We start from the raw sequence: 15011 nt of genomic DNA on the forward strand, positions 1-15011 counted from the left end.
GCCTTTCCTAGACATGTCTTAAAGAAATTGCTACCTATTAATTAACTACTTTCTGGAAAAAGCAGAATAGTATTAAATAATATTGGGGAACTTTAAATTAATTTTGAGGTAATTATTATTAGGGTCATTTCAAATATGCTCCTTGGTAATTACCACCTACTTACCATAAAATTTTGAACCTGTAAAATGAAGTGTTACCCTTAATAGTTGCTATGAACAGGAGGCATGATCATTGCGAGCATAAACTGTTTCAATGTTCATTATTTTACGAATGATGTCCATTAATAGACTCATAGACTTGCAATCAATAAAGGGTCAGTTTATGGGTCAAATGATATATATCCAAAGTGTTATGTACCTGTGCATGTACTCTACATGGAGGCATACGATTCAACTCCACAGTGATGGTGTTTTTTTCATTGCAAACTAAATTTTTTCAATGTCGACTTGTAAGTTTGTGAGCTTTTTCTCACGGGTCTTGAATGGTCTTTCAAGTAAAAATACACTAAATGGGTCATTCTATGGAAACATCCATTTTTCTGTCCCTCGCCTTTACAGAAAAATTACACCTGAAAAACACTTTAGTCTTAAATTCTTTTCATATTTTATAATAACACAATAGGTTATTTGAACAATTACTTCCTCTTGGGGAATTATTTAACATTCCATGTACTACAGAACTACTTGTCCCCACAGTCATGTATAGAAGGAAGGTGCCATATTGTGAATACAAACCATGCTTTTCTACCATTTAAAATGCAATAATGTATACCTCAATATCAAATATATGATATTGAAATGACAAAAAACTAGAAATCCAAATAAATATTATAGAATATGTAAATAAAGTAATCGTCCCCTTGAGCTGTGTCACCGGTGTTAGTACCCTGTGACAAAAGTATATTATTTTGAAAAAAATAAAATAAAATCACACTGATGAGATAACTTTACTTCCTTTGACCCATTTCTTGAAGAACTGTTAAGTCCACAGTCTCATTTCAGTTATAAGAAATGTTCACATTTATCTCAAGATATCATATGAAACTTTTAGTTGACATCACTGGTGTGACCTACTTTATTAGTTGGAGAATACAAATGGATTGATTTAATGATTTTACTGAGTTATACGTGATTGACAACATGTGGTTTGTTGCCCTGTAGCAGCCATTTTGTAAAATGCATTTTTCATGAATACTGTGACTAGTGTTACTTTCCTTATGGGTAACACCAGGTAAGGCCAATTTATGGACTAAAAACACGTGTTAGCTTCAAATTAGCATCTTGTAGCCTCGATATGTTGTCCCATACCTGTCTACAATGTGATTTTAATAAAACGTGTAATTTGTTGCTGATACTTACAGTATTACAGAAATTAAATGTTGTTTTTCGAACAAACAGTGGAGTCCGGATGATACAGACGCTGTATGTAACTTATTACTTTGTACATTTTGTATTTTTGTTTATTGCCCGCTTCATTACATAAAGGTCTTTTTTTTCCTTTTTTTTTTTTTTTTTTTACCTTAGGTAACTCAAACGCAGCTCGCGATTGGCTGTCAGCTCTGTGGTGGACACACTTACTGACCTATTGGCGGTCTTTCCGTCGATTCCTTGAGGAAGCCTTGCTTTTGATTGGCTGAGCGGGAGCTGGGGGTTGGCTTTGTTAGGTAACTTGTGGAGTTGACTATGTGCACCCCTTCTAAGTTTGGACATCTCTAACACTTTATGGACACTGTCATTTTCACGTAAGCGTCGTCGGCCTCCTGGATCTAGTGCAGTCTGTTAATTTTTTTTTCCTAATATTGCTTTCAGTGAGCTGCTGACCAGCTCCGAAACATTTATTGACCTAATTGCAATTTAAAGGGAAAAAAACATGTCTGCAGAGATTCCGGAGGTTTTCAGGGCTCTTCTTGAGCATCCATTTACTCTCCCGAACTTTGAAGATGATGGTAAGTGGCTGCCAAATCAAACAGTGAAGTATGTTTTGTTGAAGTTTTGACTCAAGTTACATGCTGCACCGTGAGCTGAGAGTTTGTCTTGTTTCTGAAGTATCTGCAAGTAACTGTACATTTGTTGCATAATCCCTGTCAGCTGAGCAGCACAGGGAATTGCGCCAGAGGCTGGTCTGCAGGGGTCTGCCTTGGCTTTAGTTAGACTCCAAAGGTTTGCAGAATCCATTACATCAGTTTCCCCCAGACATAATGTAGCAGTGTTTTGTGTTTTCAGCACCTTTCAAAACAAAATCATCTTTAGTGGTCATTGGATCTGGGAAGACATCAAGGTGGAGCAGAGAAATGGGCCTATTGATACTGATTTTGTGATATGGTGTGTGATATGAGTGTTTTGGCGATCATCATAATGCCTATTTAAAATGTCCTTCTGGACCTTACCTGTTAGGTAACACACTTAATGAATATATCCATATCTGCTTTAGCTGAGTCTGATGAACAGTTAATATTTGTACCTGTCTGACCAGTCTATCCATGTTTTTAGACCCAAACTCAGTCAAACATTATCACTGTGCAGCAGGTGGACAAATGTAATTTAGTAAAAGAAATGTCAGTGGTTTGTCTGCATAGAGAGAGAACCAATATGTGGTCTCTCTGTCCTGGTGCACCTTTTGTGCAACAAATGCTATACCAACTGTATCTAGGCAGCTTTGTCAGGAGCACATGTTTGATGGGTGATGGGTGAAACGCACTGGTGTTTCTTTCCTAAACAAAACCTGTCCTTGGGATGTGTCGAGAACAATGCACCCACAGGGTTTAACCAGAAACATTATGGTGCTGTCATTGTCCTTCTGCTTGGTATTAGTACTGAGTGAATGTTTTTGGAGATAAAACTAACAGATGGTGATTGTAACTCTGTGCTGATGTAACCCAGTTACAGGATCTGTGCTTGTCACCTGCTTTCATCTGTCAGGGTTAAGTGTGTGCGTGTCTAAGTGTAAAGTGGTTTGTAGGCTCCTGATTAAATCACTAGGTGGCTCTGTTGGTCTTCTCTGTATCATGTTAGGATCAATCAGATTAGATGTAAGTAATATCATTACCTTGAGAGGTGTACTGTTATAATCATGTCTTAGTCTGTTGTGTTTGTTGTTACAGGATCCCCACTAAATGTATTATTTATGATATACCATCATCATTTTTTTCTCTTAGATCTTAGAATTGAACAATAATGTAATAAACACGAGGCACTTTGGAAATTGTGGATTCATATTGTGGTAGTTTGGTTACAAAATAGTCCAATTGTGCTGCACAAACTATTTGGAGATAATTGATTTGTTTTAAAGGTTTTTAAAGCTGTCCAAAGATGTTCACATCAGTGTGAGATGAAGTCATAGAGGGCATGACTTTAAGTGTCTTTGACGGTCATAGAAATGTGGGAGTGAAATTCAATTTTTGGATTAACTGCTCCTTAATGCCAATAATTAGATTAAAGAATAACATAAAGTGTGTTGCCCATGATCATAGGCTGCAGGGCTTGTAGAGACAGTGTACCGTCAGCTGTCAGTCAACACAAAGCGATCCTGACCATATTTTACAGTAAATGTGTAACATGAGACACACACGCACGTGCAGGACAGAGCAGATTGTATAATCCTCTGTGTGTACATTGTGTACTGATCCAGGACTCTAAACATGCAGTTGCAAAGAATTTACTATGTAGGCTTCAAAGTCATGAATTGTGTATTTATAGATTGTGTTTAAAACTGTAGCACCTGTGGAACAGTGCTTAACGTATGCACTTAGAGTCACGTTTCTTTACGTATATGATCTGACAGATGGTTCAATATCTGCTCCCCTCTGTGTTTAAGTTCACTGTGTGTGATAATGAACAGTGACTTATCCGAGCCACAACATACAGAATCCACAAAACAAATAAAAAAACTTTCATGAGTACAATATGGAGATGTGAGTCTGGACAAGTTGACATGTCTGTGAAATCCTGGCTTTTCAGCACTATCATTTTGCTCCAAACTGCTCAGTCATGCTGACACCCAAGCTTGTATTCAGAGAAATCCATTCACTTTTTATTAACTTAAGCAGTCTGGGAAAAGGCATTGCCAACTGATTAAATTTGTTGCCATGCACCCACCTGCGTCAAAAAGCAGGGTGAGCGGATGTTGCTGTCTCTCCTCCATTGTAGGCCTATATGCACGTGCATGTGATGTAGAGAGTGCCTGTAAACTTTAAAGGTGCAATATGTAACATTTTCAGTTTAAAATTTTCAAACATTAAAATTAGGTTAAATTATCAACAGACTTTGAACAAAAAACTGTTTTGACGTTATGTCAAAGACATTTCTGTGTTGTGTTGCAAACATATCTAATGAAGTCAGCATGCTAACCAGCTAGCCCCAGCCTGTCCTGTCTTGTAATACTTTGTACCTCAAGAGGCAGTAGTCCGATACAATATATCCTACATTCACCTATTAAGAGGCAAAAATATTCTGGCTCTCTCACTGGTTTTCCATGGAGATGCCCAACCTCCTTCTTGCTCTTCTCTTGCTTTACGCCAGACTTGTCCCATGTCTTTATCGTCCCTCGAGTCAGAGCTCTGGTCGGACCTGCTGTAAATCGCCTCTGTACTGTATTCTCTCTGTCCATCTCTGAGGCTGTGTTCAGTCCTGGTCTGGCAGTGTTCACTGAAAAGCTGCTAAGGCCGGTTATGTTGCCCCCTTGCCTGGGTTAACCCCAACACTGTCCTGGTAGTACAGCTAGCTGCACAGCTAACTGAGCTAACAGCAGCTACAGTCATGCATGTATAGAACCAATAATAATGTTCTTTTTACTGTAAGTTCTGGGTAGAAGACTTCTGCGTCATGCACTAGCGTACATTCAATTTGTCTATTTTTCATCGTGTTATTTGCAAAGTATATACGTCTTATTCATAAAATAAAATTCATCTTTGATGCTTTCATAGCTCATTAATAAAGACACTTTCATTAATGATAGTTTGGAGACCTAATTTACCTGTTGGGCCACACAATGAAAACTTGAGTAGTTACACAAAACAAGCACTTAGTCTGAGGTGTTGCTGTTGGGTAACTATTAAAGACGCTAGCAAAGCAACACAGGACATAGAATAAGCACAGCAGAAAATCAGATGTTACTACCGTTTTAAACTATATATCTTTAAATGTTACAGTTACAACTGAAAATAACAACAGAAACAAACATGTCGACTGGTTTTACATATGTCCACAATGCAAACCAACTGCCAGTTGTCCCAGTTGTTGTTATCATGTCACAGGGATTCAGCCTGTAAAGAGATTACAATTGGCAGCAACGATTCCTCAGGTAATATGCTGCCACTTATTAGTCTGGAGTATGAACTCAACAGGTGGCCAATTCTTACACATTTACCTTTTCTAAAATAAGCTTAGCCTAAATTGTTCTTTTTGTGTAGAGATGTACAAAGGACACATAAGCAAGAGCTTTTTACTTTATTGTGTATGCTGAACATCACGGTGATTATCATTTAGTATTCCAAGATATCAGGTAGTTTAATGGACCGTTCTTAAGGTCATAAATAGGTCAAGTCTTTATTATGTGTTTTCAAGGTGTTGGAGAAAGGAAAAGTCTGGGCATTTTGACATTTTGACTCTCATACTCGATCATATTTTATATTTCTGGCATAGTGTGAGGAAATGTTTGTGTCATTAGTTAAATGCCAGACATTTTAAATGAGGCACTGCCTGAGCCCAGTTGGTCATGCTCAGGATGAAACCAACACTGGCTCATGTGCGCTCACTGTAGTAGCTGACCTTGAGAGTTTCGTGTCTTCTCATAATGTTGTGCCAAAAACAGATAGTGTGTGACACATGCAACATGAGAGGGAAACACTGCCTCCCACCACCACCAGTGTTAAAACCTGAGGTCGAAGAGGGTTCGCCACGGTCGTCAGAGTGTCCTTTTGCAATTCATCACACTGTTGTTTTGCGTTGAAACCAACTGAATAACTCATTTGGTGACAATGATGAACACTTTGGAGGGAACACTGGATGATGCGAAGGACGCATTCCTCTAATAAATGTATTCATCTGTCAAAGAGAACAGGATGTACTTGCATTGGAATCATGTTTTGTTGAGGATCAAGTGCACATACATCCTGTTCTGTTTGGAAGTACATCCTGTTGTGTTTCTCTATAATAAATGGAAATCATTAAAGTTTTTTATTTAATAGGCTATGTGACTTGTAACACGTCAGGATACACTGGAGAAAACATTGCATGATTTTTATGGTTTAGCCCAAATTTGACTTTTATTTTACCGCTCCTTTATCAGCAGGACATGCAGCTCCCTATCCGCTGACTGAAGGTGACAGGGTGAGTGTGGCTGAGTAGATATACCGCCGCTCTATTGGTCGGAGCATGTAGCTATGTAAGGGCGGCAGCTGCACGTGTGTTTACACGTGTAGACAGCTGCGTGAGCGAGGCAGCAGTAAAGGGACATATGGATTCGTATGTGCGGCGTACTTCTGGGCGAATGTCTTACTTTAAGTTGAATAGTAAAGGAAGTTGCAATGTCAAAATAGTAATTGGTGACATATAACGATGATGTAATGCACACTGCTCCGATAGTAATTGACGCTCAACTAATCAAACCTTACTGAAACTTGTGGAGCCCATCTGTCAGCGTGCGTCTGCGCACACACCGTGAAACATCGTCTGAACCACAAGACAACAAACTTTAATAGTCGACTGCAGAAACAACCTCCACACAGGTCAAGCTGCAGTGCTAAATATGTCATGTCGATGTTTATCAGTTAATGTATGTATCCTTACGGTGCAACATATATAACTCGGTCAACCAATGAGATGTCAGTTAGCTGCGACGTGACAGCCGCCATTGGCTCGCCACCACAATCCCCGCCCCCATTTTAAGTTATTCATAAATGTAGGACGCAGCCCACCAATCAACATGAGGTACGGTTTGTTCCGAGCACCAAAACCTCCCGACTTGTTAATTTCGCGGAGAAGTGGGCCAACGAAGCGAGCTACAGTGGATGTATCGACGGTAGTTACAGCAGTTTAGTGTCGATTTTGTGGATTTGAAAGCACTAGAGACAGCCCGGGACGGCAGCGAAACCGGCTGGATAGCTAACGTTATCGAGCAAAGGGGACGACCGCGCAGCTTTGTTCCGTGTTGGTTACTTGTGTTACTCGGACAACAAGGAGGAAAATGTCGGGAGAGCCAGTTCTCATCAAGCTGGAAACGGCCACGGGAACAACCAGTTCTTTCCCGGTGGTTTTGAAGAAAATAATGGAAATGCCTCCGCCGAACATACTGGAAGGCGACGACGGTAAGAGGCGAACGATGCAGGCTAAAACGAGCTCAGCCGAGAAAAAAGCCGACAACGTAAAAACAAATGGTGTTAAAAATATGTAGTAGATGCCCCCTAGGTTAGCTAGGTGTGGGACATCGTCGCGCAACTATAACTGACTCGTGTAGACTAATACAAAGGCGTTTTTTTTCTCTGATCGACCCATGGGAGAAACTAAGCTTTCTGAATCACTATCAAACAGTTGTGTTTAAAGGGAAGCTTTTGATATAGTCCAAATAAAGTCAATATAGTCAAATGGCGACATCTGCAGGCCATACCCATGATATTCGTTCAAACGGAGGAAATATGTTTGTGTTCGTGAAAACAAAAAACTGTACGACTCTGTTTTAAAATACAGAGGTAGATTGAAAGGTCGATACTGTGTCGAGTAGCCCTCGAACGCATCACCAGATCTTCCTCACCATCTGGACTTCTCTAGACACGCCCCTCAATGTAAATGCTGATTTGTGGACAGAAAGTTACCTTCTTCCACTTGTAATTATTTGGTTTATTTGACACCAATGAGTAAGTTGCAGATACACGAAGGAAAGTGCCACATGTCAAAGTTTGTGCTGCAAGGTGCACATGCACGCTAGCTATTATTTACAATGTGTCTTAGCTATTTTATTGATCGTCCTTCACTGAAGCAAAGGAGGCTTTTCACGGCGGACATTTTACTTGTCAAGCAGGAAACGCATAGGTGACCATTAACGCTAATAATGAGGACTGTCTCAGTAAGTCACGTCAGCGAGGAGAGCATACCAACACCTGAGCCCTGGAACAGGTTTACATGTCACAAATTCCACTGTAGGGGCTTCAGGCTCAGAGCATTCACGCAGAAATTGTACATACTGTGCTGTGCTGAAAACATTTCTTTATGGTTATAAAACTTGCATTTGGTGAACACAATACTAAAATAGTGTACATCTGTAGCAGTTTGCTTATGAGGACTCAGCTGAGTCTTTAGTAGTATGGGGAAGAACTTCTTTTTTAAATTACTTGTAACTAAGTAACAGAAAAGAAGGGCTGAACTGTCTATTAGTCTTTGCTAGAGCAGTTTGCATAAGAGTAGACACAAAACTGCCTTCTGATTATGGATCATTTCCAATGCATTCACCCATTTCTGTGCAAAACTGCCTCTCTTAATCTAAATGTGTATCTGTCTTGTGTTTCAGACACTGACAAGGAAAAGCTGTGTCTGGGAGATAATGTTGACCTGGGCGTTGGAGGTGGCGATATGGGTCCTTCAGCCGCCCTGACCCCCGCTATCTGGGATAAAACCATTCCCTATGATGGTGAAAACTTCCACCTGGAGTACATGGACCTGGAGGAGTTCCTCATGGAGAACGGCATCCCCACCTTGCCGGATGAGGACTCCCAGAATGGTAGCATCATAAAGACGGTGAAACCAAAGGCTGCACAGAAGTCAGCAAACGTGTCCCCAGTGGCCCTGCTGCCCATTCAGGAATTGGACAAGAGTGGGGAGGAAGTCGTGATCATCACCAAGAGTGACTCTGATATCATTTGTGATGTTACTGCAGGTGAGTGGAGTTTGGAGGATATTGTTAACTGTGTCAAACAGACCAACATGAAGTGAACAAGACCCTCAACATCAGTCTTCAGTCTAGTATTAATGCCTTAAGCTGGGTTGTTGTTCATATTAACACATAATTGCTTTTCCAACAGAGTGTCAGTTGCCTCAAAAATCTTTGCATCTGGTTTCTGTATTACTATCAGGTGGTGTCATTTGGCTCTGTCACACATGACGGGCAAACCTGATATGCTGTGATGCTGGAGTGACCTCAGAGTGTCAGTCTATGCATGAAGAAATTATTAGTGGAAATGGTTGATGGGATGACAGAAATGGATATAGATGGTGGTGCCCCTGCATAGCAAAGACAGTCAAGTTTACAATGGGATTATCAGCAGTCTGTACATGTTGAATGTCCAAACACTCACCCACCCTGCCAAAAGATGTAGCCTTGGTGCAGGTCACCTCTAAACCAGCATTACCTCTTAATTTACCAATTAAACAGATATGTAGAAGCTGGATAATTCACTTTGAAACATCCACAAGTTAATGCACAGAGAGGCAACTTTAACAACAGTCCCTGCGTGATTTATTTTTTTCCCCACAGCTAATTCCAGAACAATTTTTTGGATTATTTTAAAATAAGAATTCTCTCATTTTGTTTTAAGGTGAAATTAAATCAAATACAAATATGTGTGGTCATGCAGGTGACTGTGCCTGCTGACCTTCAGTTCTCATGTTCCTCTTCTGTCCGCTCAGAGGTGACCACTGAGGACGAAGAGCCCTCCGAGTCCATCAGTCCCGAGGAGATCGAGATCGATGTGAACTACGAGCCAGACCCCACCGACCTGGTCCTCTCCAGCGTCCCCGGAGGCGAGCTGTTTGACCCCCGCAAGCACAAGTTTTCCGAGGAGGAGCTCAAACCACAGCCTATGATCAAAAAGGCCAAGAAGATTTTTGTGCCTGAAGAACAGAAGGTACAGTATGTACAGTATGTTTAACAGTCCTGCAGTTCTTTTTACTGCATTTGTGTATAGTTTATTTTATGGGGAGAATAACCCCAATAGACAGGCAAACGTGAGCATAAAGTAGGGCTTAAAATTGTAAAGCTGTATGTTGGAAGAACTTAAGGTGCTGATGAATGGTGGCCCGTGCTCATGTTCAGGTGTAATAATGATTTCTAGTTTAGCTGATACCAATATGAAAAAATAGAAAATTTTGTCCTACTTCATACAATGTAAGACGACCATGTTTAGAGTAATTAAAATGGTAGGGTTAGGGTCAGTTTCTCGTGTTTGGTTATAGGGCTGTGCTATCAGCAATATTCTCTGAGAATGGAGAATGTTTACAAAGCTCAAAGCATGCTGAAAAGAAAATCTTGGAAATTCTATTATATATCTTGATATTATCTTAAAATTTCCCTGAAGAATGGAATGTAAACAATTTCATTGGCCGGTAATTTCATCAGCCGATTTCCGCACTCGAAACTGATGTAAGAGCAGAGACCTGCATTTGAGGGTAGAAATCGGGTCGTGTCACAGTGAAGCGGTTGTGGAGACTCACAGTGACTCAGCAGAATGATAATCATCAAATTGATGTTTTCCTTCCTCCCCAATCTGACTGAGACTGCAGGTTTTGTTTAACAACACAAAGGAGCCTGGCTGCCAGCCATATTACACATTTGGTTGTTTTCATATTTAGGTGGATAATAATATACACAAGGCTGTTGAACCAGGCTTCCTTAGTAGCCAAGCTCAGAAAGCATGTTAGGATCTGGTGATGTGTTACTTTGACCCACTCTAAACTCTGTTCTGTCTTCAGGATGAAAAGTACTGGCAGAGAAGGAAGAAGAACAACGTGGCTGCCAAACGCTCACGTGACGCCCGCAGGTTAAAGGAGAACCAAATCACCGTCCGAGCAGCCTTCCTGGAGCGCGAGAATGCGGCCCTGCGGTCGGAGGTCGCCGACCTGCGGAAGGAGTGCGGGCGCTTCAAGAACGTTGTTGGTCGCTACGAAGCCAAATTTGGACAGCTGTAAGGGACCCTGGCACGAAAAATACATGAAAGTGTAAAAGGACATTCATATAACAGAGCACAGAGGTCAGGATAGGGACGTAGTTTGGCCGACAGATACCAAATCTACTGCACAGCTGAGAAGACGGTGTTTTGTGGGGGTGTTAGCCACATGGGTTAAATCTAAGTTGATGGTTGATCTGATTTAATAGACCCTCCTCCTGACCAGAGCTGGGCATGAAACACCCGGGCTAGAAATTAACGCATCACACGATCTCACATGAATCGATAAAATGTGGGTGGCGTGCCTGCTTCTTCTGTATGAAAGTGATATGTGACAACTGCAGTTCTGTGGAATGATGTACACATAATCTTTACAGAGAAGCCTTACTTCTTCTAAGTCTTTTGTCAAATATTCTACTTTACAATAAGGATTTAAGATTTCATGGTTTGCTGATTTACTCACAGTGGTGTTCACAGCAGAGCTTATCTCTTAGGTACAAGAATGAAACTATGTGACCTTGTGACTAGTGATCCCACTGTTTAATGTTGACCTCTCCCTTCACCTCCCTTCCTTCTCCTCCCCACCTCCATCCTTCTTTTCTTCTCTTTCAAGTGAGGTGCCAGAAGACCAGTAAACATTTTGATTTATTCATTTATTTTCCGATGAATAAATAAATCAAACCGATGGCGATGGTATGCGAAAACTCTATCAGTCAATCAGATGAAGAAGAGGAGGAGAGCATATGTGGGGGGCGTGACCGATGTTGCAAAGACCCAATATGTAGTTTCTTTTCTTTTTTCTTTTTTTATGACTTTATTTACCATCCATGTGAGTGAGATTAAAGAGTGAGAGGATATTCAAGTGCTTCTTCAGTGCACCTCTTTGATGAGGTGCACTTGTATCATGTTTTGTACATCGTTGGCCGAATGAGATCATTTGATGTTTATTTTTTGGAAAAACTGGGGGTGTATTTTCATTTTTTTTTAAATGAGATAGGTGATACTTGGGTAGCATATGCAATAGTTTAGACTATATTGTTAGTCATTATGATATTGTAGAAATAAACCTATTTGCAGGTTGCTTTCAGACATTTAACTGAATTCTGAAACCTACATGTCCATCTTTATTTTTAACGTGGCAGATTGTGTGAAGAGCTGGGCTTTTCTTCGCCCACAAAACCTTTTGACTGTGACATTTCCAATAATTTAAGCTTCTTCAGGGGATTGCAGTGACGTGGCAAAAAATGTGTAGCCACGTTCACTTCTCGTTATGTACAAATACTCATTAACCAGCAGCACAGAGCTGTATAGAAACTCTGCTTTCCATTCTAAGTGCTGTATCATACCATGACCTGGATGACAACAACATCTGCTTTCCATGTTTCAGTGTATCGCACTGTCGCTCTTGTGCCGTTTTTGTCACTAAGGACGCCTGCTTTGCCCTCAACGAGTGGTCGGTGTTGACTCATCCATTTACGTCAGTAACACTCAGACGTGTTGTGTGTAGAGGCCACAGATGCATGTACTGTAAATAGTTGTAGCCTACCATTCAAACTCAGACACAGTGCAAGTCAAATTTTTAAACAACTGTTAAGTTTTAGGATGTACTGGTGGATGAATTTATCAGATATTTATCATCCAACTCTTCTCATCATTTGTGTCTGAACCTGTCCTCTGAGGATTGTAAACTGGCTGTGTCTGTTGCCAGCTTTTTTTTTTATTTTTTACTTTTTTTTTGACAAACCAGTAAGCCTCAATAGTTGCAGACTGTATTGGGGCTGCCCTCATCAATAAGGAACTCCCAGAACTCTTGAAGCCATTTCAATGCAGTGCGCAGTCTGCCAGTTTACAGGGGGGCATATTGTGTAATGTAACATAAACCCAGGATTATTTTACTGTCCAATTCTGACAAAAAGCAGAAACTGTTATTTTGATGCTGTGCTTCCATCCAGACATGGTGACTTTTTACTAAAATAAACTCTATATTATGGTTGCTTTTTTAGGGAAAGGGTTTCCATGTGTGAGGAATGTTCTTCAAGGAGAAAATACTTTTAAGTTTAAACTATTATAAGCTCTTTTTCTACAGCTTTACTCCCAGCATTATTGACTTCAGTCAGAATGAGTCACATTCTCTATCACAAGGTCTCTGTAGTGTAACTTTTTAGATTTAACTTTAAGTCAAATTCTGACAAATAATGAGCTTCCTGTCTCATTTTTAATGATTTTTAAAAAATGTTTTCTGCTATAATAAAGATTGCATCTGCCTTCTATCTGGAACCGGTCAATTTGTTAACTTTGAGGGATTGTTTTTAACCTTCCTGGTTCCATCTTTGTATTTCTTTGTAAAGAGATGTCTTGGCATTTTGAGTGTGGCTACCTTTTGTGTCTTGTATATACAGTATATATAAATAAAGCCTTGTTGACAACGTCTTCAAAGTGTTGAGCTCTTTCCTATGGAGATATCGCTTTATAGTTCCAGCAGCTTAGGTCCACATTGAGGTCTGATGTAAAATAAAAACGGGTTCAAATGACAGGAATAGCTCTGAGCTCACAACATTCAGCATTTCAGATGACTTTCTGCCAGGAGACACCATGCTGAACCCATTTTTTTTTTGTATTCCCTAATAATACAATAAATCTCCACTATTGTCATCAATGGAAAGTTTTTATGATAATGAATTTAACATTTAAACTTAAAAAAAAAACTTTTTTAGTGAGTGAAACAGCAGAATAAGCTTCACTTGTAATACAACTATAAAGCTGTAAGTTGTAAGAGCTAAAGGTACAAATTAGGGCTGCACGATATGGTAAAAAAAATAATTTTTGCAACACAATATTCATTTTCACTGAAAAAAATTCTTAAAATCATGATGTCACATTTTTGGGGGGGTCTGCACCAAATGTGTTCTTACATCTAGACAACAAAAATTTCAGGCAAGAGCATCTGTGCAGCCTTACAGTACTTCATTATCAGTTGTTTTGTCTCACATTTTACCTCTCTCAAAGAATTGGAGACTGTGATTGGAATATTACACATGGCCATATTGTAATTTGCGGTTTCACAGCAAAAGAGTGTTGCAGCATTCTCCTAAACAGCTGAGGTAGATGGGAACTTGTTGTAAAATGTAAAAAAATAACTGAATAAAAAACATAAAATGGCTCCATACAGCTAGTCTGGCGTACTCCAAGTCTCCAGATGTCTCAAGATCCCAGACTGATTTGAAAAGACATTATTCACACTCTTTTAAAGCTGAAATCTTTGTTCACATTCCGTCTGAAGTGGGTGCATGAGCTTGGCCTGACATTGAGAGAGTAAATAATGTCTTTTCAAATCAATTTGGGATCTTTGGGAAGTGCTTCTGGACACTTGGATTACACCAGACAAGCTGTATGGAGCCAGTATATGTTAATGTTTTTAACTGTTTTTTTACATTTTAAAGCAAGTCCCCATGTTCTTCAGTCATTTAGGACGATGCTGCGGCATTGTTTTGCTGTGAAGCTCCAGAGATGTTTTGTGAACTACAAAATTTCATCTGACTTTCCATCTGCATGGGGATGAGTAGATAATTAGAATTTTCATTTTTGGGTGAATTGATCCTTTAAGGTGTAATGTTGATTTCTAGTTTAGCCGACACCAATATACAACAAAAGAGCTAAATTTGTCCCACTTCTAACAATGTAAGACAACTATGTTGTGAGTTGTGAAGATGTGAATTAAAATGATTTAATCTTATAAGGTATAACCAATATGAGTATTTTATGATTATTTCTAATGTGACTTTGGCTCCTATATTTACATTCTGCTGTCTCTTCTGTCAAAACAAAGTGAGTATGGTTATAGGGCTGTGGTATAAACAATATGCTCTAAGACTAAAAATGGATGCTGAAAAAAATCTTTGATATCACAAAACAATGTTTCCCTGAAGAAATGGAATGTAAACAATTGTATTGGCTTGTAATTTCATCAGCCAGTTCACCCCGTGCACAACTGATGTAAGAGCTGTAGAGACTTGCATTTGAGGGTCGAAACCAGGTCGTGTGACAGTGAAGCGGTTCTGGAGACTCACAGTGACTCAGCAGTCTGATGATCGTCAAACTGATGGCTTCCTTCCTCTCCAGCCTGTCAAAATGAGAACACTT

The 15011-nt window shown here is 39.9% G+C and overlaps 1 protein-coding gene across 3 annotated transcripts; it reads left to right on the plus strand.

Annotated features, from left to right (window-relative positions):
• Positions 1–1779: 1779 nt before the first annotated feature.
• tefa (TEF transcription factor, PAR bZIP family member a) lies at positions 1780–13301 on the plus strand. Of its 3 annotated transcripts, none has more exons than XM_073489438.1 (5): positions 1780–1946; positions 8501–8866; positions 9616–9833; positions 10678–10889; positions 11485–13301. In XM_073489438.1, the coding sequence occupies exons 1-5, from the start codon at positions 1871–1873 to the stop codon at positions 11504–11506; spliced, it is 894 nt and encodes a 297-aa protein (XP_073345539.1). In that variant the 5' UTR covers positions 1780–1870; the 3' UTR covers positions 11507–13301. The 3 variants fall into 3 exon arrangements, with proteins under 3 accessions (XP_073345539.1, XP_073345540.1, XP_073345537.1); XM_073489436.1 differs by lacking the exon at positions 1780–1946 and adding an exon at positions 6920–7304; XM_073489439.1 differs by lacking the exon at positions 11485–13301 and having other exon boundaries at positions 10678–10979.
• Positions 13302–15011: the final 1710 nt, after the last annotated feature.

Source organism: Pagrus major, chromosome 20 (genome assembly GCF_040436345.1).
Source record: "Pagrus major chromosome 20, Pma_NU_1.0".
Lineage (NCBI taxonomy): Eukaryota > Metazoa > Chordata > Actinopteri > Spariformes > Sparidae > Pagrus > Pagrus major.

What these genes read in the sequence shown, in the direction of transcription:
- tefa (XM_073489436.1), top strand. Translation starts at nt 7,184, where the DNA reads ATGTCGGGAGAGCCAGTTCTCATCAAGCTGGAAACGGCCACGGGAACA. An exon ending in TTGTGCCTGAAGAACAGAAG is followed by an intron (nt 9,834 to 10,677) that starts GTACAGTATGTA and finishes TTCTGTCTTCAG; the next exon opens with GATGAAAAGTACTGGCAGAG. An exon ending in GAAGCCAAATTTGGACAGCT is followed by an intron (nt 10,890 to 11,484) that starts GTAAGGGACCCT and finishes TTCTCTTTCAAG; the next exon opens with TGAGGTGCCAGAAGACCAGT.